Source organism: Poecile atricapillus, chromosome 1 (genome assembly GCF_030490865.1).
Source record: "Poecile atricapillus isolate bPoeAtr1 chromosome 1, bPoeAtr1.hap1, whole genome shotgun sequence".
NCBI lineage: Eukaryota > Metazoa > Chordata > Aves > Passeriformes > Paridae > Poecile > Poecile atricapillus.
In genome coordinates, this window is record NC_081249.1 from 355396 (window position 1) to 377924 (window position 22529).

The 22529-nt window shown below is 58.7% G+C and overlaps 2 protein-coding genes across 2 annotated transcripts; both read left to right on the plus strand.

The window, feature by feature from the left end:
• Positions 1-556: 556 nt before the first annotated feature.
• Positions 557-10774, plus strand: LOC131587589 (superkiller complex protein 2-like; the record flags this gene model as incomplete). Its single annotated transcript, XM_058855600.1, has 13 exons — positions 557-693; positions 913-1056; positions 1158-1245; positions 1890-1996; positions 2482-2628; positions 3752-3851; positions 4121-4333; positions 4946-5056; positions 5133-5244; positions 8600-8718; positions 9065-9175; positions 10036-10144; positions 10345-10774. Coding segments are annotated over 13 exons (1650 nt in total), but the record flags the coding sequence as incomplete, so codon positions are not given.
• A 2096-nt stretch (positions 10775-12870) lies between these two features.
• On the plus strand, positions 12871-15550 carry LOC131573195 (extracellular matrix organizing protein FRAS1-like). The gene is made up of 6 exons (XM_058826916.1): positions 12871-13038; positions 14042-14192; positions 14493-14600; positions 14767-14926; positions 15256-15372; positions 15466-15550. Exons 1-6 carry the CDS (start codon positions 12988-12990, stop codon positions 15548-15550), a joined length of 672 nt encoding a protein of 223 aa, XP_058682899.1. The 5' UTR covers positions 12871-12987.
• The last annotated feature ends 6979 nt before the right edge of the window (positions 15551-22529 follow it).

The window sequence follows — 22529 nt, forward strand, 5'->3', positions numbered from 1 at the left end:
GAATTGGGGAGGGGTCTGCGCCCCCCCGACCCCCCCGCGGCGCTCGGACAGCCTGGAGGAGCTGCTGGGGCAGGTGGGAAATGTGGGGAGGGGGCTTGGGGGGGGGTTCAGAGACCCCTCCCCACATTCCCACCCCCCTCAGCAGCAGAATGGGGAGGGGTCTCCTCCCCCAGTGCCCCCCCCAGAGCCCCCCGAGGAGGTTTTGAGGTTTTTTCCTCCCCCGACGCCGCCACCCCCGTGGAGGGGTTTGAGGAGCTGCTGCCGGACCCCGCCCACAGGGTGGGATTTGGGGGGTCCTGGGGGGGATTTGGGGGGGATTTGGGGGGTCCTGGGGGGGATTTGGGGGGTCTTGGGGGGGATTTCGGGGGTCCTGGGGGGATTTGGGGGGTCCTGGGGGGGCCCTGGGGGGTCTTGAGGGGGCTTGGGGGAGATTTGGGGGGTCTTGGGGTGGTTTTGGGGGTTCTTGGGGTTGGTTTGGGGGTTTTTGGGGTGGTTTTTGGGGTTTTTGGGGTGCTCAGAGTGACCCCCAGACCCGTTTCCCCCTCCCCAGTGGCCGTTGAAGCCGGATCCGTTCCAGCAGCGCGCGGCTGTGCCTGGAGCGCCGTCACTGCTGCTGGTGGCCGCTCACACCTCGGCCGGCAAAACCGCGCTGGCCGAGTACGCCATGGGGCTGGCCCGGCGCCACATGACACGGTGAGACCCCAAAATGGGGCTGGGGGACCCCAAAATGGGGCTGGGGACCCCAAAATGGGGCTGGGGGTCCCAAAATGGGGCTGGGGGTCCCAAAATTGGGCTGAGGGTCCCAAAATTGGGCTGGGGGTCCCTAAAACTGCCCCAGGGACCCCAAAACCGTTGAGGGGACCCCAAAACCCCCACAGTTTTTTTGGGGTGACCCCCCCGTGTCCCCCCCAGGTCCATCTACACCTCCCCCATCAAGGCTTTGTCCAAGCAGAAGTTTGGGGATTTCCGCGACACCTTCGGGGACGTGGGGCTGCTGACGGGGGACGTGCGGCTGCGCCCCGAGGCCGCGTGGCTGGTGATGAGCACCGAGATCCTCAGCTGGGGAGGGGTCCTGGGGGGGCTTTGGGGGGTCCTGAGGGGTCCTGGGGAGGGGTTCAGGACCCCCAGGACCCCCCCCAGCCCCATTTCCTCCCCCCCAGGTCGATGCTGTCCAACGGCTCCGACGCCATCCGGGACCTGGAGTGGGTGATCTCCGACGAGGTTCACTGCGTCAACGACGATGAGGTGGGGCTGGGGGCTCTGGGGGGCTCTGGGGGGGCTCTGGGGGGGCTCTGGGGGGGCTCTGGGGGAGCTTTGGGGAGCCCTGGGGGGTCCTGAAGTAATTTAGGAGGGGTCTGGGGTGGTTTAGGGGAGCTCTGAGGGGTCCTGGGAGGGTTTAGGGGTGGTCTGGGGGGTCCTGGGGGGCTCTGGGGGGTTTTGAGGGGTCCTGAGGGGCTCTGGGGGGGTCCTGGGGGGGTTTGGGGGGTCCTGGGGGGGTTTAGGGGAGTTCTGGGGGGTCCTGGGGGGGTTTTGGGGAGTTCTGGAGGGTCCTGGGGTGGTTTTGGGGTGGTCTGGGGGGTTTTGGGGGGTTCTGGAGTGGTTTAGGGGATCTCTGGGGGTTCCTGGGGGTGTTTTGGGGTGTTTTGGGGTCCCCCTGACCCCCCCGTGCCCCCCAGAGGGGTGTGGTGTGGGAGGAGGTGCTGGGGGGTTCCTGAGGGGTTCCTGGGTGGGTTTTTGGGGGTTTTGGGGGTTCCTGGGGGTGTTTTGGGGTGTTTTGGGGGTTCATGAGGGGGTTCTTGGGGGTTTTGGGGGTTCCTGAGGGGGTTCTGGGGTGTTTTGGGGTGTTTTGGGGTGTTTTGGGGTCCCCCTGACCCCCCCGTGCCCCCCAGAGGGGTGTGGTGTGGGAGGAGGTGCTGATCCTGCTGCCCGAGCACGTGAAGCTGGTGCTGCTCAGCGCCACCGTCCCCAACACCCTCGAGTTCGCCCAGTGGGTCGGGTACGGCCTGGGGGGGCTTTTGGGGGGTCCTGGGGGGGCTTTGGGGGGTCCTGAGGGGTCCTGGGGGGGCTTTGGGGAATCCCTGGGGGGTTTGGGGGGTCCTCAGGGGGTTTGAGGGGGTCTTGGAGGAGTTTGGGGTGTCCTGAGAGGGCTTTGGGGGGTTCTCGGGGGATTTTGGGGGGTCCTCAGGGGGTTTGGGGGCTTCTCAGGGGGGTTTGGGGATCCTGGGGGGGTTTGGGGGGGGTCCTGAGGATCTTCGGGGGTCTCTGAGAGGGACATGGGGGGGATCTGGGGGCTTTGGGGGATCTTGGAGGGGCTTTAGTGATCTCTGAGGGGTTTATGGGGGTTCTCAGGGGGGTTTGGGGGGTCCTGGGGGGTTTTGGGGGTCCCTGGGGTCTCTGGGGGTCCCTGGGGAGGTTTTGGGGGGTCCCAGGGGTGGTTTGGGGGTCCCTGGGGGTCTCTCAGGGTGTCTCTCACCCCGTCAGTCGCACCAAGCGTCGCTGTGTCCGTGTTCTGAGCACCCCGCGCCGCCCGGTGCCGCTGGAGCATTTCCTGTTCACCGGGAACAGCGCCCGGAACCGGCACCAGCTGTTCCAGCTGCTGGGCCCAGGGGGGGCCTTCAGCACCCAGGGGTGAGACCCCCAAAACCTGACCCAAATCTGACCTGAAACTGCCTGAATCTGACCCAAATCCTGCCTAAATGTGACCCAAAACCTGACACAAACCTGACCTGAAACTGACCCAAAATCTGACCCCAAAACCTGACCCAAATCTGAGCTGAAACTGCCTAAATCTGACCCAAAATCTGACCTGAAACCTGACACAAACCTGACCTGAAACTGACCCAAAATCTGACCCCAAAACCTGATGCAGATCTGATCTGAAACTGCCTAAATCTGACCCAAATCAGACCCAAAACCTGCCCAATTCTGACCCAAATCTGACCCAAACCTGACCCTGAACTGACCCCAAATCCTGCCCCAAAACCTGACCCAAATCTGCCCCAAAATCTCTGCCTAAATCTGACCCAAACCTGACACAAACCTGACCCCAAACCTGACCCCAAACCTGACCCAAATCAGACCCAAAACCTGCCCAATTCTGACCCAAATCTGATCCAAACCTGACCCAAAACCTGACCCAAATCTAACTCAAAATCTGACCCAAAACCTGCCCTGAACCTGCCCCAAAACCTGCCCCAAAAACCTGCCCCAAAACCTGCTCCAAACTCTGACCCAAACCTGACCCCAAACCTGACCCCAAACCTGACCCCAAACCTGACCCAAACCTGACCCAAACCTGACCCAAAACCTGACCCAAATCAGACCCAAACCTGACCCAAACCTGACCCAAAGCTGACCCAAAATCTGACCCCAAAATGTGTCCAAAACCTGACCCCAAACCTGACCCCAAACCTGACCCAAACCTGACCCAAACCTGACCCAAACCTGACCCAAACCTGACCCAAATCAGACCCAAACCTGACCCAAATCAGACCCAAACCTGACCCAAACCTGACCCAAACCTGACCCAAATCAGACCCAAACCTGACCCAAATCTGACCCAAAACCTGACCCAAATCTGACCCAAATCTGACCCAAACCTGACCTAATTCTGCCCCAATTCTGCCCCAATTCTGCCCCAATTCTGCCCCAATTCTGCCCCAATTCTGCCCCAATTCTGACCCAATTCTGCCCCAATTCTGACCCAATTCTGCCCCAAACCTGCCCCAACTCTGCCCCTCCCCTGTCCCAGGTACTACGCGGCGGTGGAGGCCAAGAAGGAGCAGAGCAGCAAACACGCGCAGAGCTTCGGGGCACGGCAGCCCACCATGGGAGCCCCCAACCCTGGGCAGGTACTGGGGGTCCCAGGGGGTCCCAGTGACCCCAAACCCCCAACCCTGGATGGGTACTGGGGGTCCCATGGGGCTGGGGGCAGTTTGGGGGTCCCAAGGGGCAGTTTGGGGGTCCCACTGACCCTGTTCTCTCCCCCCAGGAGTGTGGGGTGTGGCTGTCCCTCCTGCAGACCCTCCATGGGGCTGGGGGCTGTTTGTGGGTCCCATGGGGCAGTTTGGGGGTCCCATGGGTCAGTTTGGGGGTCCCCCTGACCCTTCTCTCCCCCCAGGAGTGTGGGGTCTGGCCGTCCCTGCTGCAGACCCTCCGTGAGCGGGAGCTGCTCCCGGCCGTCACCTTCACCTTCTCCCGTGGCCGCTGCGAGGAGCAGGCGGCCGCCCTGGGCTCCCTGGAGCTGCTGAGCGGCGCCGAGCGCGCCCAGGTCCGGCACTTCCTGACGCGCTGCCTGGCCCGGCTGCGCGGCTCCGACCGGCGCCTGCCACAGGTGGGGTCCCCGTGAGGATGAGGAGGGAGATTCTGGGGCGTGGGAGGGTGATTTTGGGGTGTGGGAGGGCAATTTTGGGGTGTGAGGGGAACAAGGAGGGCGATTTTGGGGTGTGGGGAGGGTGATTTTGGGGTGTGGGAACGGCGATTTTGGGGTGTGGGAACGGCGATTTTGGGGTGTGGGAGGGCGATTTTGGGGTGTGGGAACGGTGATTTTGGGGTGTGGGACAGTGATTTTGGGGTGTGAGGGGAACAAGGAGGGCGATTTTGAGGTGTGGGAAGGTGATTTTGGGGTGTGGGAGGGCGATTTTGGGGTGTGAGGGGATGGGGAGGGAGATTTTGGGGCATGGGAGGGCGATTTTGGGGTGTGGGAGGGCGATTTTGAGGTGTGAGAGGGCAATTTTGGGGTGTGAGGGACGGGGATTTTGGGGCGTGAGGGACGGGGATTTTGGGGCGTGAGGGACGGGGATTTTGGGGTGTGAGGGGATGGGGAGGGCGATTTTGGGTGATTTTAGGGTCCCACAGGGACGGGGAGGGCGATTTTGGGGTGTGAGGTGTAAAGAGGGAAGGGTTTGTACCTGGAGGAGGGGATCCAGTGCGTTCCTCCCCGCAGGTGCTGCAGCTGTCGGAGCTGCTGCAGCGCGGCATCGGCGTCCACCACGGCGGGGTCCTGCCGCTGCTCAAGGAGATGGTGGAGATGCTCTTCAGCCAGGGGCTGGTGAAGGTGAGCGGGGAAAAACGGCACAGCCGGCTGTGGGGCACGGGGATCCCACCCCATGGCTGCCCCAGGCCTGTCACAGGTGCTGTTTGCCACCGAGACCTTAGCCATGGGGGTGAACATGCCGGCGAGGACCGTCGTCTTCGACTCCATCCGCAAACACGACGGGAATGGCTTCCGGGATCTCCTGCCCGGTGAGGGGCTGGATGTGGGGCTGGGGGGAGAGCGGGTGGGAACGTGAGGGGGAAATGGGGGAAAGCGGAGAGGGAAAATGGGAGAAAGCTGAGGCGAAAATGGGAGAAAGCTGAGAGGGGAAATGGGAGAAAGCTGAGAGGAAAAATGGGAGAAAGCTGAGGGGAAATGTGAGGGGAAAATGGGAGAAAGCGGAGAGGGAAAATGGGAGAAAGCTGAGGGGAAAATGGGAGAAAGCTGAGGGGAAAATGGGAGAAAGCTGAGGGGAAATGTGAGGGGAAAATGGGAGAAAGCGGAGAGGGAAAATGGGAGAAAGCGGGTTGAGAAAATGTAGAAATAGGGAAGGAAAGAGTGAGGAGAAATGGGAGAAAAGATGGGGAGAAATGGAGGGAGGAGAGGTGCAGTCGTGAGGGGAAACGTGAGGGGAGAAAATGGGCGGGAAAACGTGAGGGGAGAAAAGAGCGGGAAAACGTGAGGGGAGAAAAAGAGCGGGAAAATGTGAGGGGAAAATGGGGGAAAATGTGAGGGGAGAAAAGGGGGAAACGGGGAGAAAATGGGGGGAAAATGTGAGGGGAGAACAGAGCGGGAATCCTGAGGGGAGAAAAGAGCAGAAACGTGAGGGGAAACGGGCAGGAAGCGGAGAGGGAAAATGGGAGAAAGCTGAGGGGAAAATGGGGGAAAGCTGAGGGGAAAATGGGAGAAAGCTGAGGGGAAAATGGGGGAAAGCTGAGGGGAAAATGGGAGAAAGCTGAGGGGAAAATGGGAGAAAGCGGAGAGGGAAAATGGGAGAAAGCTGAGGGGAAAATGGGGGAAAGCTGAGAGGGGAAATGGGAGAAAGCTGAGGGGAAAATGGGAGAAAGCTGAGGGGAAAATGGGGGAAAGCTGAGAGGGAAAATGGGGGAAAGCTGAGAGGGGAAATGGGAGAAAGCTGAGGGGAAAATGGGAGAAAGCTGAGGGGAAAACGGGAGAAAGCTGAGAGGGAAAATGGGAGAAAGCTGAGGGGAAATGGGAGAAAGCTGAGGGGAAAATGGGAGAAAGCGGAGAGGGAAAATGGGAGAAAGCGGAGAGGGAAAATGGGAGAAAGCAGAGAGGGAAAATGGGAGAAAGCTGAGGGAAAATGGGAGAAAGCTGAGGGGAAAATGGGAGAAAGCGGAGGGAGAAAATGGGAGAAAGCTGAGGGGAAAATGGGAGAAAGCGGAGAGGGAAAATGGGAGAAAGCTGAGGGGAAAATGGGGGAAAGCTGAGAGGGGAAATGGGAGAAAGCTGAGGGGAAAATGGGAGAAAGCTGAGGGGAAAATGGGGGAAAGCTGAGAGGGAAAATGGGGGAAAGCTGAGAGGGGAAATGGGAGAAAGCTGAGGGGAAAATGGGAGAAAGCTGAGGGGAAAACGGGAGAAAGCTGAGAGGGAAAATGGGAGAAAGCTGAGGGGAAATGGGAGAAAGCTGAGGGGAAAATGGGAGAAAGCGGAGAGGGAAAATGGGAGAAAGCGGAGAGGGAAAATGGGAGAAAGCAGAGAGGGAAAATGGGAGAAAGCTGAGGGAAAATGGGAGAAAGCTGAGGGGAAAATGGGAGAAAGCGGAGGGAGAAAATGGGAGAAAGCTGAGGGGAAAATGGGAGAAAGCGGAGAGGGAAAATGGGAGAAAGCTGAGGGGAAAATGGGGGAAAGCTGAGGGAAAATGGGAGAAAGCTGAGGGGAAAGTGGGAGAAAGCTGAGGGGAAAATGGGAGAAAGCGGAGAGGGAAAATGGGAGAAAGCTGAGGGGAAATGGGAGAAAGCTGAGAGGGAAAATGGGAGAAAGTGGAGAGGGAAAATGGGAGAAAGCTGAGGGGAAAATGGGAGAAAGCTGAGGGGAAAATGGGAGAAAGCTGAGGGGAAAATGGGAGAAAGCTGAGGGGAAAATGGGAGAAAGCGGAGAGGGAAAATGGGAGAAAGCTGAGAGGGAAAATGGGAGAAAGTGGAGAGGGAAAATGGGAGAAAGCTGAGGGGAAAATGGGAGAAAGCTGAGGGGAAAATGGGGGAAAGCTGAGGGGAAAATGGGAGAAAGCTGAGGGGAAAATGGGAGAAAGCGGAGAGGGGAAATGGGAGAAAGCTGAGAGGGAAAATGGGAGAAAGTGGAGAGGGAAAATGGGAGAAAGCTGAGAGGGAAAATGGGGGAAAAGGCAATTGGGAAAATGTAGAAATAGGGGAGGAAAGAGTGAAGAGAAATGGGAGGAAAGAGGAGAAATGGAGGGAGGAGAGTTGCAATCGTGAGGGAAAACGTGAGGGGAGAAAAGAGCGGGAAAACGTGAGGGGAGAAAAGAGTGAGAAACGTGAGAGGAAAAGAGAGGGAAAACGAGAGGGTAAAAAGGCAGAAAATCTGAGGGAGAAAGAGCAGCAAACATGAGGGGAAAGCATCGGGAAAAGCGACGGGAAAGGTGTGGGGAAAAAAGAGCAGAAACGTGAGGGAAAAAGAAACACGAGCAGGAGAGGGCAGGAAATGTGAGGGTGGAAAGAGTGGGAAACGTGAGGGGAAAATGGGGGAAAACGTGAGGGGAGAAAATGGGGAAACGGGGAGAAAATGGGGGAAAATGTGAGGGGAGAAAAGAGCGGGAAAACGTGAGGGGAAAAATGGTGGGAAATGAGAGAGCAAAAAGGCAGAAAATCTGAGGGAGAAAGAGCAGCAAACATGAGGGGAAAGCATCGGGAAAAGCGACGGGAATCGTGAGGGGAAAAAAGAGCGGAAACATGAGGGAAAAAGGGCAGAAACGTGAGAGGAAAAGGGCAGGAAATGTGAGGGTGGAAACAGTGGGAAACATGAGGGGAAAATGGGGGAAAATGCGAGGAGAGAAAATGGGGAAACGGGGAGAAAATGGGGGAAAACGTGAGGGGAGAAAAGAGCGGGAATCCTGAGGGGAGAAAAGAGAGGGAAAACGTGAGGGGAGAAAAGAGAGGGAAAACGTGAGGGGAGAAAAGAGCGGGAAAACGTGAGGGGAGAAAAGAGCGGGAAAACGTGAGGGGAGAAAAGAGCGGGAATCCTGAGGGGAGAAAAGAGCGGGAATCCTGAGGGGAGAAAAGAGCGGGAAAACATGAGGGGAGAAAAGAGAGGGAAAACGTGAGGGGAGAAAAGAGCGGGAAAACGTGAGGGGAGAAAAGAGCGGGAATCCTGAGGGGAGAAAAGAGCGGGAAAACGTGAGGGGAAAAATGGTGGGAAATGAGAGAGCAAAAAGGTGGAAAATCTGAGGGAGAAAGAGCAGCAAACACGAGGGGAAAGCAGCGGGAAAAGCGACGGGAAAGGTGAGGGGAGGAAGGGCAGGAGCCGTGAGGGGAAGAGCGGGAGGATCCGTGAGGAGAAGACGCCGGCGGCTCTGCGTCCCCACAGGCGAGTACACGCAGATGTCGGGGCGCGCCGGCCGCCGCGGGCTGGACACCACCGGCACCGTCATCATCCTCTGCAAGGGAGCCGTGCCCGAGCTGTCGGATCTGCACCGCATGATGCTGGTCAGTGCCTGACGTGTGTCCCCGCGGTGTCACTGCCATGTTCCCAGTGTGTCCCCACAGTGTCACCGCCATGTTCCCACCGTGTCCCCACAGTGTCACTGCCATGTTCTCACTGTGTTCCCCTCGTGTTCCCCCCGTGTCCCCACAGTGTCACTGCCATGTTCCCCCCGTGTCCCCACAGTGTCACTGCCATGTTCCCAGTGTGTCCCCACAGTGTCACCGCCATGTTCCCACCGTGTCCCCACAGTGTCACTGCCATGTTTCCAGTGTGTCCCCACAGTGTCACCGCCATGTTCCCCCCGTGTTCCCGCCGTGTCACCACTGTGTCACTGCTGTGTCCCCACAGTGTCACTGCCATGTTCCCACCGTGTCCCCCGATGGCTTCGGCTCCCAACGGTCGCTCCCCGGCGCTGGGTCCAGAGCGGCCCGAGGAGGGGATGCTCTGTGTGCCGGAACGGTGAGAGGTGCGGGCGGGTCGGGGGGAGTTTATCCACCGAGTATATACCTGGAAGTATAATGATGATCAAAATAGATATTAAAAAATATTGAAGATAAACGGGCTGCTTGGTTTTTATTTAGTTAGAGGCAGGGTTTTTAAATAAATAAGAAAAAAATAAATAAAATATTTCAAGAATGAATATGTAAAGGTATAGAGAAATATATATATATATATATATATATGTAGGCATAAAAATAAGTAAAAATAAGTAATAGAAATATATGCATATGTATTGATTTATAATCTATAATATGATTTCTGTACGTATAGATGGTAATATGATATATTTTAGGATATGTTATGTGTTATGTATATCAACAAGGTATATAAATATGATAAAAAATATATATTAAAAGATTTTTAAATACCGTTTAAGATAAAGGGACTGTTTGGTTTTTATTAGGTTTGCTTCGGGGCTTTTAAATAAATACTACAAAAATAAAAACATAGAAATGTATATTAAATATATCAAGATATAGAGATATGTGCAACCAGAAAAGTAAAGAAATAGAAGTAATGCAAATATATACAAACAGGTTTATGTTTAATCTATATATATACATTATATTTATTTAATATATGTATTATATATATAATAAATATATATATAATTAAAATGTATATAATATATTTAATATATAATAATATATGTATACATGTTAAAATAATATATTTTGATACTTTATATATTGTGTGTTATATATAAATGAATATAGTATATAAATTTAAACACATGTTGTGGAAATAGATGTTAATTTTTTTTTTTTATTATTTTCATTGTTTTGGTAAGTTTCTCAGAGGCAATCCTCCCGTTGCAGCTGCTGACAGCACTGAAAACCTGTGTGCTTCGTGGTGTCCATCGCCCAGCTGGCAACGATTCCCTGGTGTTTGGTGCATTAAGTCACACCCAGCTGTGTGGGATGGCAGGTGAGCACATTGCCCGAGCCTTTTAGCTTTTCTGGCTCACACACAACTTCCTTTCCTTTTTTATATGGAAATCAGGGAAGAGGGTAGTGTATATTAGTATATTAGCATTTCTAGCAGATTTTTAACTGCCACTGATGCCCGTTCATCTTTGCAGTGTGGGTTTTCATGCTGACAAATCCTCTGCTTTGCCTTCTGCTCAGAGTCAGGTGGGCCCTTTATTGAACAGATTTATCTGCTACAAGGCTACGCAGAAGGATGGAAAGGAGGAACACAGGGGGAAAAAAAAATAGATGAAAGGCCATGCATTGATCACCTGATGTACTCCAGAGACAAACATGGCTATTGCAGGTAACATGGAGCAGCCCTTCTGGCCTTTTCAGTTGTATTCAGAGAGATGTTTGCCTGCTGTGAATATCTGGGTGCTTGGAGTTCACTCTGATTTTAACAAGCCCATCAATAATAAAACATTGTATTGATAGAGCAAGATCTACTTCTGTAAAGTTGTTGCTCCACAGAAAAGCAGCATAAAGAAGCTAGCTGGATTATTTGTATGATATGTAGCTTTTTTAGGATGTTTTGTTCTTTATATGGTGTTCATTTCAAATACAAGCGTGTGAACTTTGTGTTCCCTTTTAGGGGCTGGTTCTGGGGTAACAAGGAAGCACAAGGCCTAAACACCTCTGGCTTGTCTGTCCAAGGATCTGCCTCAACTGTGGCTCCCATCCTTCTGAAGAACTCTTCAGCACAGTGAGTTACCTTCTATAACTATTTATTGTTGTATTGTTGTTGTGAGACCTCATTGCTGGGTGAGAAGACCAGGGGAAATTAAAGGCTGTATGCCACTGTTACTTCACTGAATTCTTGTACTCTGTTAAAATCAAAACAAAAGGGATTTACACTGTAAGAAACACTTAAATGTAAGTTAAGGTAAAGGTCACAGTGCTAAAACCTAAGAGCAGATAGCCTTGAGCTCCTTTATATTCCTACTCCTGCCTCCAGGGTATCATCAGATATCCCCTAGATCTTGCAGTGGAAGAGATGCTGAACCATCAGCTGTTCCATATTCTACACCACGTGTCTTTTTACCATGCTCCTCTGAGAAGCATCTCTCCCTTCTCTGTTTCTTTGCAGACAAGAAGGGAGAAATTGGGATTGCCTTTGTTCTTTTGCCTGTTCATAAAAAGGCCGCTTGTGGCTGTGTGCAGTGGCAACTGCATCACAGAATCTTAGAGGTGATTATTCGCAGGTTAAGGAAATAATTCCCTTTTTTGTCACTGCTGCGCTGAATTTCATAGGCGTGTGTGTGGCTCGATGCCTAAGATATTTAAAGCAGGTTTTATTCTTACAGGGGTTTTGCACACTAAAGTGTGCGCCCAGGTTTTGTTTCCAGAAGTGAGGTGTAGCGCTGGGTGTTTCATTTGGTGTGTTACTTGTTCTGTTGTGTCAATAACTGCAGTGTCCTCCCTGTGCCTGTGTATTGCAGGGGCAGTCGAGTGCTGGTTATAAAGGTGGTGATAATTAGGAATAAGCTGTTTAAGCTTGGATAAATGTTTAGAAATCATTGCTTAGATATTGCTGTGTAAAACGCTCGCTCACGGTGGGAGAATTCTCCAGGGTCAAGCTGTTCAGGTATGTGCAGTTTATTATATGGGTAAAGAGAGGGGAGAGCTGTGTCCGCCACCAGCCTCGGCGTCCGCGTGGTCCGGGGGAGGAGGGAGAGAACGGGGAGAGCAGGAGAGGAGAGGATGGAAAAGGGGAAGGAGGGAGTAAGAGCAACAGAGGGAGAGCGGGGGAAACCAGGGAGGGATAAGAGGGGGGAGACAAGAGAGGGGTAAGAGGGGAAAACCCAAGAGGGTAAGAGTAAGAGAGGGAAAGAGTGGAAGAGGTAAGAGAGGGGGAGAGGGGAGCTGAGAGAGGAGTAAAGGGGTACGAGAGAAGAGCCGAGAGGTACGAGAGAGGTTAAGAGGTAAGAGAGAAAAGCTAAGAGAGAGGTTAAGAGAGGTTTAAGATAGAAAAGCTAAGAGAGCGAAGTTCTTGTTACAATCCAATCTATCTTTTTCTATAGTGAATATTCTAATTCCCAGTAACCAATCACCACGAGATACACCCACTAAAGATTTTACATACAGTGTTGCATTTGAGGTTCTACAAGCTTTACAAGTTCTTCCCTTGCTTCTTGACCTTTGGGCTTTCTGTCAGCAGAAGGACATTGTTTTATCAGCAGGATTCTCCTTTAGCTGGCTAGGCTATTGTTCTTTGGTCATATAGTAACCAGTACTCTGTATCTTATGACTCAAAGCAGGCTTTCGTTTCTACTTCGATTCTAGCCTTCTTTTTTCAGAATCTTCTGCCAAACCATCACATTCATAAGGTTTCCCTGTTTCACCCTCCCCAACAGGCAGAAAGTTGTGCTGCGCTCTGATAATTCCATACTCAACCTGTTCCTCATTTCTTAAAGGTTCACTTCAGCCTTGAATCAGCAGGTCCCTAGGTTTGGTTTTTTAGGATGCCATTCCCGTTAGATTTTCCCCTGTGAAGACCTGAGTATGTCCAGTTTGACCTCCAGGATAATGAAGGGAGAGGAGCTCCCGTTGATTCAAGAGTGAAGCAAGGCGTCCATTCTTGGCCTGGGGCTGTTTCAAATGGGGAGGGATCAGTGTCCTGACTTCTCTCTCTCAGAGGCAGGGTTCCTGGACGAGGTGACCCAGGACAGCTTCGTACTGGGCCCGGGCTACGACCGCCCCTAGCAGCTGGAGCCCGCGGTGAGGGAGCCCAAGAGCATCCAGCTGTACCAGCACCTCAGCCTCAAGAGCTGCATCTGGACCTTCGACGCTTATTACGACATGACCGAGTTAATTGATGTCTGTGGGGGCTCTGTCACCGCTGACTTCCAGGTGAGAGGCCCATCCAGAGCTCTCCAGGTATCCCAGATCTCTCTCAGTTCTCAGGCACAGCTCTGCGTTGCGTGGAGCTGCTGCTCTGCCCTGCACAGGTGCAGCGTGGCTTTTCCCCCCCTCTAACCTGGAAGAAAACAGCGCTGTGTGCATTTATTTCATTTATTTTCCATTTCATTCGTTTTCCATTTATTTTATTCTCTAAATCTTCAGAGTGCCAGGAAAATACCGGGTTTTTTTAATGTAGGGCCATACTGGAAATACAAAACGTTCTCAGCTGGGCTCTCTTTTATAATTTTGGCTGTGTTCTCGGCCAATAGAAATGAGCAGAGGACAGAGCAGAGGCAGCTCAGTCCATGCTCCACAACATGGGATATTTTAGCTCATTCCGTAATTAAGAGACCAAAAGCCAAAAATGTTCCTCTAGAAACGAATGGCTTTCCCTGTTTGGGGTATCTCACTGTCCTCTCCTGGCTGCATTATCCATCTGCAGACCACTCCGTCTCCCCCAGGCTCTTCCATTAAATTCCCAGCCCACATTGCTTGGACCAGCATCATCTCTCTTAATTCCTGCCAGCCTGGAACTTGTTCATGAAGTTTCCTTTTATAGCTCCAATTGTTTGCACAAACCCAGAGGAGCCGCTTGGCCGGAGAAACTGCCCAGTGGAGCATGTGGAGCCTGGCCCCAGCCAGGCTGGAACATCTCCCCGAATTCTCCAGGGCGTACAAAGTACAGCTGCACTCTGCAGATAATAAATGGAGAGCTCTGGGAGGCCTGAGCAAGCAGAATTGCTCATTTTTAATTCACAGCCTTGGAAATCAGGGGGGTTTTGAGGTGAAATTGTGCCCAGAGTTCCTTTGTCCGGTGGTCCCAGGGAGCCTTAGCGCTGCCCCTGGATTACAATGCAGGTTTGTCTGAGGTGCCTGCACGTAAAGAACGTCCAGAGTCACCTCTGACTTCACTGGAAGGTGCATAACCCCCTTTTTGGGGTTTTATTGCCAGGTAAGGGACTCTGCCCAGTCCTTCCTGACAGTCCACGTCCCTCTCTCCGTGTCCTACATCTGTGTGACGGCACCGAGGGGCTGGGCTTCCCTGGAGCACCGCACCGAGATGGAGTTCTCCTTCTTCTACGACACCGTTCTCTGGAGGACAGGTGAGCCTGAGGCACTCCAAGGGCTATGGAAGAAGTGCTTCCTTCATGTTTTCCCCTTAGTTCCTGCACTGCCCCCAGAGTCCTGAGGGAGCGGGGAACTCGGAATATTGCCTTCCTCTGTGCTTGCGGGGGGCTTAGGCAGCCGATGGCTGGCAGAGGGAGCGTGCAGCTGGCTCACTGGAGGGTGCTCCCAACTGAACCCTGCCTTGTGGAGGTGTCCCAAACGCTTCTGGGGCTGGCAGAGCCCAGCAGAGGAGAGCGAAGGTGCTGTGTGGGCTCCCAGTGGCGCTGTCCTTGCAGGGATCCAGACGGACAGCGTGCTCTCGGCCCGCCTGCAGATAATCCCCATCTACATCCGCGAGGACGGACGGCTGGTCAGCGAGTTCAGGACGCAGGCCAAGTTCAGAGGTGAGGGCAGTGATCCTGGCAGGGACACAGAGCAGGGTCACACAGAGCTCTGCTCTGACGGCACAGGCAGCGGAACGAGTCCCTGTCCCTGCCGGGAGCCCCTCTGGCCCTGCGAGGTGGGGCCTCTCCACGCTCTGCCTCCCGTCACCTCCTTGTCCTCCCCCAGCGCTGTTTGTCACGGAGCACCACAGCCTGCCAGATGTCAGGTCCTCTTGGAGAACTCCAGAGCACCTGGGAGGCATCGAATTTGACCTGCAGCTGCTGTGGAGTGCTCAGACTTTTGATTCTCCCTACCAGCTCTGGAGAGCAACCAGCTCCTACAACAGGTGAGGGCTGGGGGTGCAGTCCCCTCCAGCAGCTTCCCCCACAGCACCACGTTCTCCCTGGCACCCCTCCAGCAGCCACGCCAGCAATAGCACGGAATGCTCAGGAGCTTGGTTAGAGCTGGAGCACTGCTGTACTGAGAGAAAAATCAGCTCAGCCTCTTGGAAAGGAATTTTTCCAGCGGTGAAGCCTGTGGATAGACTGATCCCAGAGTCACACTTGGCCCTCGGGGACTGCCGGATGACATTGCTGGGGCAAGGGAGAGGTGCTGCCCTGGGTGAAGAGCTTTGAGCTCTGCTTGGTGGCTGCAGGGTCTCCTGTCTGTTCCCAGGAAGGATTACTCTGGAGAATACACCATGTTCCTGATCCCCTGCACGGTGCAGCCCACGCAGCCGTGGGCAGAGCCTGGAGCCAAGCCCCTGCCCTGCACGGCTCACGCTCCCGAGCGGTAAGAGGGCAGGAGGGCAGGCTCGGCCCCTTTGGGGTGCACACCTGTCCAGACCTCATCTCCCCTTTGTTTCCTTCCTTGTCCCAATTGCAGGTTTTTGATCCTGATCACCTTCCAGCAGACAAGCCGCCCGGTTCCAGTTGTTTACTCCCAGAACGCAAGAGTTTCAGATCTGTAACGACGAGAAGGTTTTTCTAATGGACCCCCACCAAATCGGAAAGGTCTCTGGCAGAAATGGATTACAAGGGGGGCTTTTTCCAAGGGTAGGATTTACCTCTCCTCTTCTGCTTGTGCCCAGCGTTTCTGCTTTCACAGCTTCCATTCCCTGGAGAGGAAAGGGCAAAACCCACAGGTAGCTTTGCCTCTTCTACAGCAATCATTGACATCTTACAGCCCTGTGAAAGAGCAGCGTGCTCTGGCACCGCGTTTTGTCACTCCCACCCACCGAGCCCTTCCCAAACAACCCAAACCCTTCTGAACACGGACACTTGGCTCTAGCAGCGTTTTCCTGCTTGGGAAATTTCACCTGCCCCTCTTTGTCCCGACCTCCCCAGGGCAGATCCTGTACGGGCACGTGCTCTGGCACCCGGAACAAAACCTCAACGCTGCTTACAAGCTGCAGCTGGAGAAGGTCAACCTGTGCACAGGCAGGGATGGCTACGTGCCCTTCCTCGACCCCACGGGTACCGTCTACAACGAGGGGCCCCGGTACGGCTGCATCCAGCCCAACAAGTACCTGAAACACCGATTCCTCCTCCTGGTGAGTGCTCTGCTCCTGCTTCTTCCCGTTTGGGATTTGCTCTGGCAACCCGCAGGTGGTGGCTGCAAAGGGATAAGGGAGCCCGTGGGGGATGTTTTGTGCTGCTGCTGCTGCTGCTGCTGCTGCTGCAAGCTGTGAACACCAGATCAGTTTTTCCCCACCCTTGGAGTGTGTTCCTGAATCGGTGCCCACGTGTAGGTGTGGAGATGGGGCATTCGGACTAGATCCCTGACACAGGTGTTTGGTGGGGCTCTGGCTTCCAGCCTCCCTTGGGAAAGCAGACAGCATCCCTCACGCCACTTCTCTGACTTTCCAGGACCAAAACCAGCCAGAAGTGAGGGATAAGTATTTCCCCGATGTGCCTTTTGACGCCCGCTTTGCTTCCCAGCTGTCCGAGTTCCACTCGGTGAGCAGCATGCCCGGAGCTGATGGATTTACTCTCAAGGTGGACGCTCTCTACAAGGTATGTAGTACCCAGTGCTTTTGGTAGCCCAAAATGGACTTCTCTGTCCAGGACCTCCCAAACACTTGGTGAATTGTAGACTCTGGGCCTTCAGAATTCACCTCTGATACAAGAAATGAAGATTAGGATGTTAGTCCCGTAATTTCATTTTTTTTTTTCCCTGAGGCACTCATGAGAAAGCTCTTTAAAAACACATTATTCGTGTTCCTGAAGGAATTAATGCCATCGCAAAGGCAGGACACCTCACGGGGTGGTCCGTGCTCCCGAGGAGCTCCCCTTGAACACCCGAGGTGGAGCTGCCCCGAAGGCGGCGGGCGGCCGCTGCTGCACCGTCAGGAACCTTCATCCACCGAGGGACGCGGCGGCCTCTGCCAGGGCCAGGGCAGGAAAGTGAAGCAGGTGCACATGGAAGTCAAAGTCCACGGCAATTTGCACGACGGCACGGAAGTTTCATGGAGCACACGCATTGGGAAAAGCTTTTTATAAACTGTAAAATAAAGATAATCCAAAACTGAAAAGCCACCTGGGTATTTTTTTAGTCTGGTGAGGAGGGGCAGCTGTCAATTGCCCCTGCTCCCGTCTTAGCGGCTGCACCGCTGCCCTCCCTCCGTGCTGCTCCAGTTCTCCCAGGCTTAAGTGGGCAGGGTGGGGAAGCCAGCTCCCACCGCTGGCATGTGGGAGCTCTGAGCCAGCCGAGGAGCAGCCGGGTTCCTCTTCCTGTCCTCCGGAAGAGAGTAAAGCTAAAATCACCCGCTGTGATCGGGGTGTCCCTTCTTGCGCCGCCCCGCCGGTCCCCCTCATTCCCCTGGGGCGCGGCGGGCCGGAGCCCCACGGAGCTGCTGGGCGGGGGCAGGGAAGGACGGAGACGAGGGCGCCCAGCGCGGCTCGGGCCCCGCCGCGGCCTCGGGGCTGGCGGAGCGGGGGGGGACGGGCCGGGAGCGCTCCGGGGCTGCGGGACCGGCCCTGCCCAGGCCGGGGCGCCGCGTCCGCACCGGGACCCGCAGCGCTCCCGCAGCCGGAACCGCCCTCCCGCGGCGATCCCGGTACCGATCCCGATCCACCCCACGGGGGAGAGGCGGCACCGCCCGGGACCCCAGGGCGGACACCGGCAGGACCCGAACCCCCCATCCCAGCTCCGGTTGCGGGCTCCGTCACCCGCTTTCGGTCAGCCCCGTCCCGGCATCGCGGCAGGAGGGGGAGTCGAGTCCCGGCGAGGGAGTGCCCCGTCCCCAGCCTTGTCTCAGCCCCAATCCGGCCATGCTCCGCCACCCCCGAGACCCGCCACCCGGGGCCGGCCGGGGGAGAGGCGGCACCGCTCCGCCGGCGGACACCGGCAGGACTCTGCCCCGCTGCAGACCCCGTCCCGAGCCGCGGCCCCGCCGCAGCGCGCAGGGCTCGGAGCGGAGCCCGCCGGGAGCAGCCCCCGGGCCGGGGCTCGACCAGCGCCGAGCGAGAGTCGCGGGCCAGCGGCACGGGGGGCGGGGCCGCATGAGGAGCGGGGCCACGGGGCACAGCCCGACCGCACCTGGGAACTGCCGGGGGTCCCGGGCGGCGTCGCCTGTCCCCCATCGGGCGGATCGAGGCGGCACCGGGCCCGGGATCGGGATCGGGATCGGGTCCGGGATGGGTCTCGGGTCCGGGATGGGTCTCGGGTCCGGGATCGGTCTCGGGATCGGTTCCGGGCCCGGGATGGCGGCGGCGGTTCCCGTTGCGGACTCGGCCCCCCCCCCGCCCGGCCCCGGGACCGCGGCACGAAGGGGGCGAGGCCAGGGAGAGGGGGGCCCGGCACAGGTGTGAGGGGCGGGGGCACGGAGCGCGTGCGCAGCTCGGGACAGCAGAGCGCGTGCGCGGCGCGGGGCCGCCTCAGGTGTGCGGGACGGGGCCGGCACAGGTGTGAGGGGCTCCAGAGCGGCTGCGCGGGGCGGGACCGAGGGCATTTAAACCCCGGAAGGGCGGCGGCCGCCATTTGCTCCAGTACCGGGTGGAGGCGGCTGCGGCCGCTCCGGTGAGGCGCTTCTCTCTCTTCTCCGCTTTTATCTCTCTTTTCTGCTTTTATCTCTCCTTTCTCTGCTTTTCTCTCCTGTTTCTCTCTCCCGTCTCCTTCTCTCCCCTCTCTGCTCTTGTCCCCCGTCTCCCCCTCACACCGCCCGCTCCCTCTCTCCCCTCACCTCCCCGCCCGCCCCCTCCTCCCCAACCTGAGCCCCGCCTCTGTTCCTCCTCTGTCTCTTCCTCCCGCTCCCTCCTCACCCGGCCCAACCTGGCTCTGCCCTCCGTTCTCCTTCTGTCACCGCTCCCTTCCCCTGCTCCTTCTTTCTCCCCTCCGCCGTCCCTGCCCCGGCCGCCCCGGCCTCTCCCTGTGTGCCGTACGCCCCTGTTTGTCCGTGTCCCCCTTCTCCTCTCCTTGGCGGCGCTGTCGCCCCTCTGTCTCTGCCGCCCCTTCCTTCTCTGTCCCTTGTCCCTTTCTGTCTTCCCCCGCAGCCGCGGGGCTCGGGGCGCCGGATAATAAAGCCCAGAGGGCCGGAGCCGGCGCCCCCGGCGGGAATCCCCTCACGGGGCCGGAGCCCGCGGTGCGGGTCCCCCCACGCACAACACCGCCCCACACTGCCGGGTGTCCCCACATCACACTGGGGGCTGAGGGGGGCCGGGGCTGGGAGGGGGGCTTAGGGTGGGCCCCCTCCTCCGGAGGGGTCCTGGGGTGGGTTAGCGAGGGTTGGGGGGCCGGGGGGGGGGGATTTGGGATGGGGGGGTTTGGGAAGGGCCCCCTCGTTAGGAGGGGGTCCCGGGTGGGGGGGTGGGTTGGGGGGGTTTAGGGTTGGCCCCCTCCTCTGGAGGGGGTCCTGGGGGGGAGGGTTTGGGAAGGGCCCCCTCGTTAGGAGGGGGTCCCGGGTGGGGGGGTGGGTTAGGGAGGGCCCCCTCCGGAGGAGGGGTCCCGGGGAGGGGCGGGGGGCGGGGCCCCCTCCGGAGGGGGGGGCCCGGGGTGGGAGGGGCTGGGGGTGGTCTGCCCCCCTAAACCCCTCCCACTCTGGGCCCTCCCCTCCGGGCGGGGCCCGGCCCGGCCCCTCCCCAGGACCCCTCCTCCGGACAGGGGCCCGCGGGGGGGGGGGGGGGGGGGGGGCGGGGGGGGGGAATAGGAGGGGGAGTGCTGTCGTTTGACACAAAAGTGTGATTACGGTGCAGAGTGACGTGACCCCACCTGCTGCCCCCCCCACCCACCACATCCCCCCCCCCCCCCCCGCGGGCCCCTGTCCGGAGGAGGGGTCCTGGGGAGGGGCCGGGACGAGCCCCGCCCGGAGGGGAGGGCCCAGAGTGGGAGGGGTTTAGGGGGGACAGACCCCCCCAGCCCCTCCCACCCCGGGCCCCCCCCTCCGGAGGGGGCCCCGCCCCCCGCCCCTCCCCGGGACCCCCTCCTCCGGAGGGGGCCCTCCCTAACCCACCCCCCCCCACCCGGGACCCCCTCCTAACGAGGGGGCCCTTCCCAAACCCCCCCATCCCAAATCCCCCCCCCCCCCGGCCCCCCAACCCTCGCTAACCCACCCCAGGACCCCTCCGGAGGAGGGGGCCCACCCTAAGCCCCCCTCCCAGCCCCGGCCCCCCTCAGCCCCCAGTGTGATGTGGGGACACCCGGCAGTGTGGGGCGGTGTTGTGCGTGGGGGGACCCGCACCGCGGGCTCCGGCCCCGTGAGGGGATTCCCGCCGGGGGCGCCGGCTCCGGCCCTCTGGGCTTTATTATCCGGCGCCCCGAGCCCCGCGGCTGCGGGGGAAGACAGAAAGGGACAAGGGACAGAGAAGGAAGGGGCGGCAGAGACAGAGGGGCGACAGCGCCGCCAAGGAGAGGAGAAGGGGGACACGGACAAACAGGGGCGTACGGCACACAGGGAGAGGCCGGGGCGGCCGGGGCAGGGACGGCGGAGGGGAGAAAGAAGGAGCAGGGGAAGGGAGCGGTGACAGAAGGAGAACGGAGGGCAGAGCCAGGTTGGGCCGGGTGAGGAGGGAGCGGGAGGAAGAGACAGAGGAGGAACAGAGGCGGGGCTCAGGTTGGGGAGGAGGGGGCGGGCGGGGAGGTGAGGGGAGAGAGGGAGCGGGCGGTGTGAGGGGGAGACGGGGGACAAGAGCAGAGAGGGGAGAGAAGGAGACGGGAGAGAGAAACAGGAGAGAAAAGCAGAGAAAGGAGAGATAAAAGCAGAAAAGAGAGATAAAAGCGGAGAAGAGAGAGAAGCGCCTCACCGGAGCGGCCGCAGCCGCCTCCACCCGGTACTGGAGCAAATGGCGGCCGCCGCCCTTCCGGGGTTTAAATGCCCTCGGTCCCGCCCCGCGCAGCCGCTCTGGAGCCCCTCACACCTGTGCCGGCCCCGTCCCGCACACCTGAGGCGGCCCCGCGCCGCGCACGCGCTCTGCTGTCCCGAGCTGCGCACGCGCTCCGTGCCCCCGCCCCTCACACCTGTGCCGGGCCCCCCTCTCCCTGGCCTCGCCCCCTTCGTGCCGCGGTCCCGGGGCCGGGCGGGGGGGGGCCGAGTCCGCAACGGGAACCGCCGCCGCCATCCCGGGCCCGGAACCGATCCCGAGACCGATCCCGGACCCGAGACCCATCCCGGACCCGAGACCCATCCCGGACCCGATCCCGATCCCGATCCCGGGCCCGGTGCCGCCTCGATCCGCCCGATGGGGGACAGGCGACGCCGCCCGGGACCCCCGGCAGTTCCCAGGTGCGGTCGGGCTGTGCCCCGTGGCCCCGCTCCTCATGCGGCCCCGCCCCCCGTGCCGCTGGCCCGCGACTCTCGCTCGGCGCTGGTCGAGCCCCGGCCCGGGGGCTGCTCCCGGCGGGCTCCGCTCCGAGCCCTGCGCGCTGCGGCGGGGCCGCGGCTCGGGACGGGGTCTGCAGCGGGGCAGAGTCCTGCCGGTGTCCGCCGGCGGAGCGGTGCCGCCTCTCCCCCGGCCGGCCCCGGGTGGCGGGTCTCGGGGGTGGCGGAGCATGGCCGGATTGGGGCTGAGACAAGGCTGGGGACGGGGCACTCCCTCGCCGGGACTCGACTCCCCCTCCTGCCGCGATGCCGGGACGGGGCTGACCGAAAGCGGGTGACGGAGCCCGCAACCGGAGCTGGGATGGGGGGTTCGGGTCCTGCCGGTGTCCGCCCTGGGGTCCCGGGCGGTGCCGCCTCTCCCCCGTGGGGTGGATCGGGATCGGTACCGGGATCGCCGCGGGAGGGCGGTTCCGGCTGCGGGAGCGCTGCGGGTCCCGGTGCGGACGCGGCGCCCCGGCCTGGGCAGGGCCGGTCCCGCAGCCCCGGAGCGCTCCCGGCCCGTCCCCCCCCGCTCCGCCAGCCCCGAGGCCGCGGCGGGGCCCGAGCCGCGCTGGGCGCCCTCGTCTCCGTCCTTCCCTGCCCCGGCCCAGCAGCTCCGTGGGGCTCCGGCCCGCCGCGCCCCAGGGGAATGAGGGGGACCGGCGGGGCGGCGCAAGAAGGGACACCCCGATCACAGCGGGTGATTTTAGCTTTACTCTCTTCCGGAGGACAGGAAGAGGAACCCGGCTGCTCCTCGGCTGGCTCAGAGCTCCCACATGCCAGCGGTGGGAGCTGGCTTCCCCACCCTGCCCACTTAAGCCTGGGAGAACTGGAGCAGCACGGAGGGAGGGCAGCGGTGCAGCCGCTAAGACGGGAGCAGGGGCAATTGACAGCTGCCCCTCCTCACCAGACTAAAAAAATACCCAGGTGGCTTTTCAGTTTTGGATTATCTTTATTTTACAGTTTATAAAAAGCTTTTCCCAATGCGTGTGCTCCATGAAACTTCCGTGCCGTCGTGCAAATTGCCGTGGACTTTGACTTCCATGTGCACCTGCTTCACTTTCCTGCCCTGGCCCTGGCAGAGGCCGCCGCGTCCCTCGGTGGATGAAGGTTCCTGACGGTGCAGCAGCGGCCGCCCGCCGCCTTCGGGGCAGCT

Excerpts from the sequence above, each read along its gene's own strand:
- LOC131573195 (XM_058826916.1), top strand. The coding sequence starts at position 12,988 with ATGACCGAGTTAATTGATGTCTGTGGGGGCTCTGTCACCGCTGACTTC. Across the intron at positions 13,039-14,041 it reads CTGTCACCGCTGACTTCCAG|GTAAGGGACTCTGCCCAGTC; the intron begins GTGAGAGGCCCA and ends TTTTATTGCCAG. Across the intron at positions 14,927-15,255 it reads GCAACCAGCTCCTACAACAG|GAAGGATTACTCTGGAGAAT; the intron begins GTGAGGGCTGGG and ends GTCTGTTCCCAG.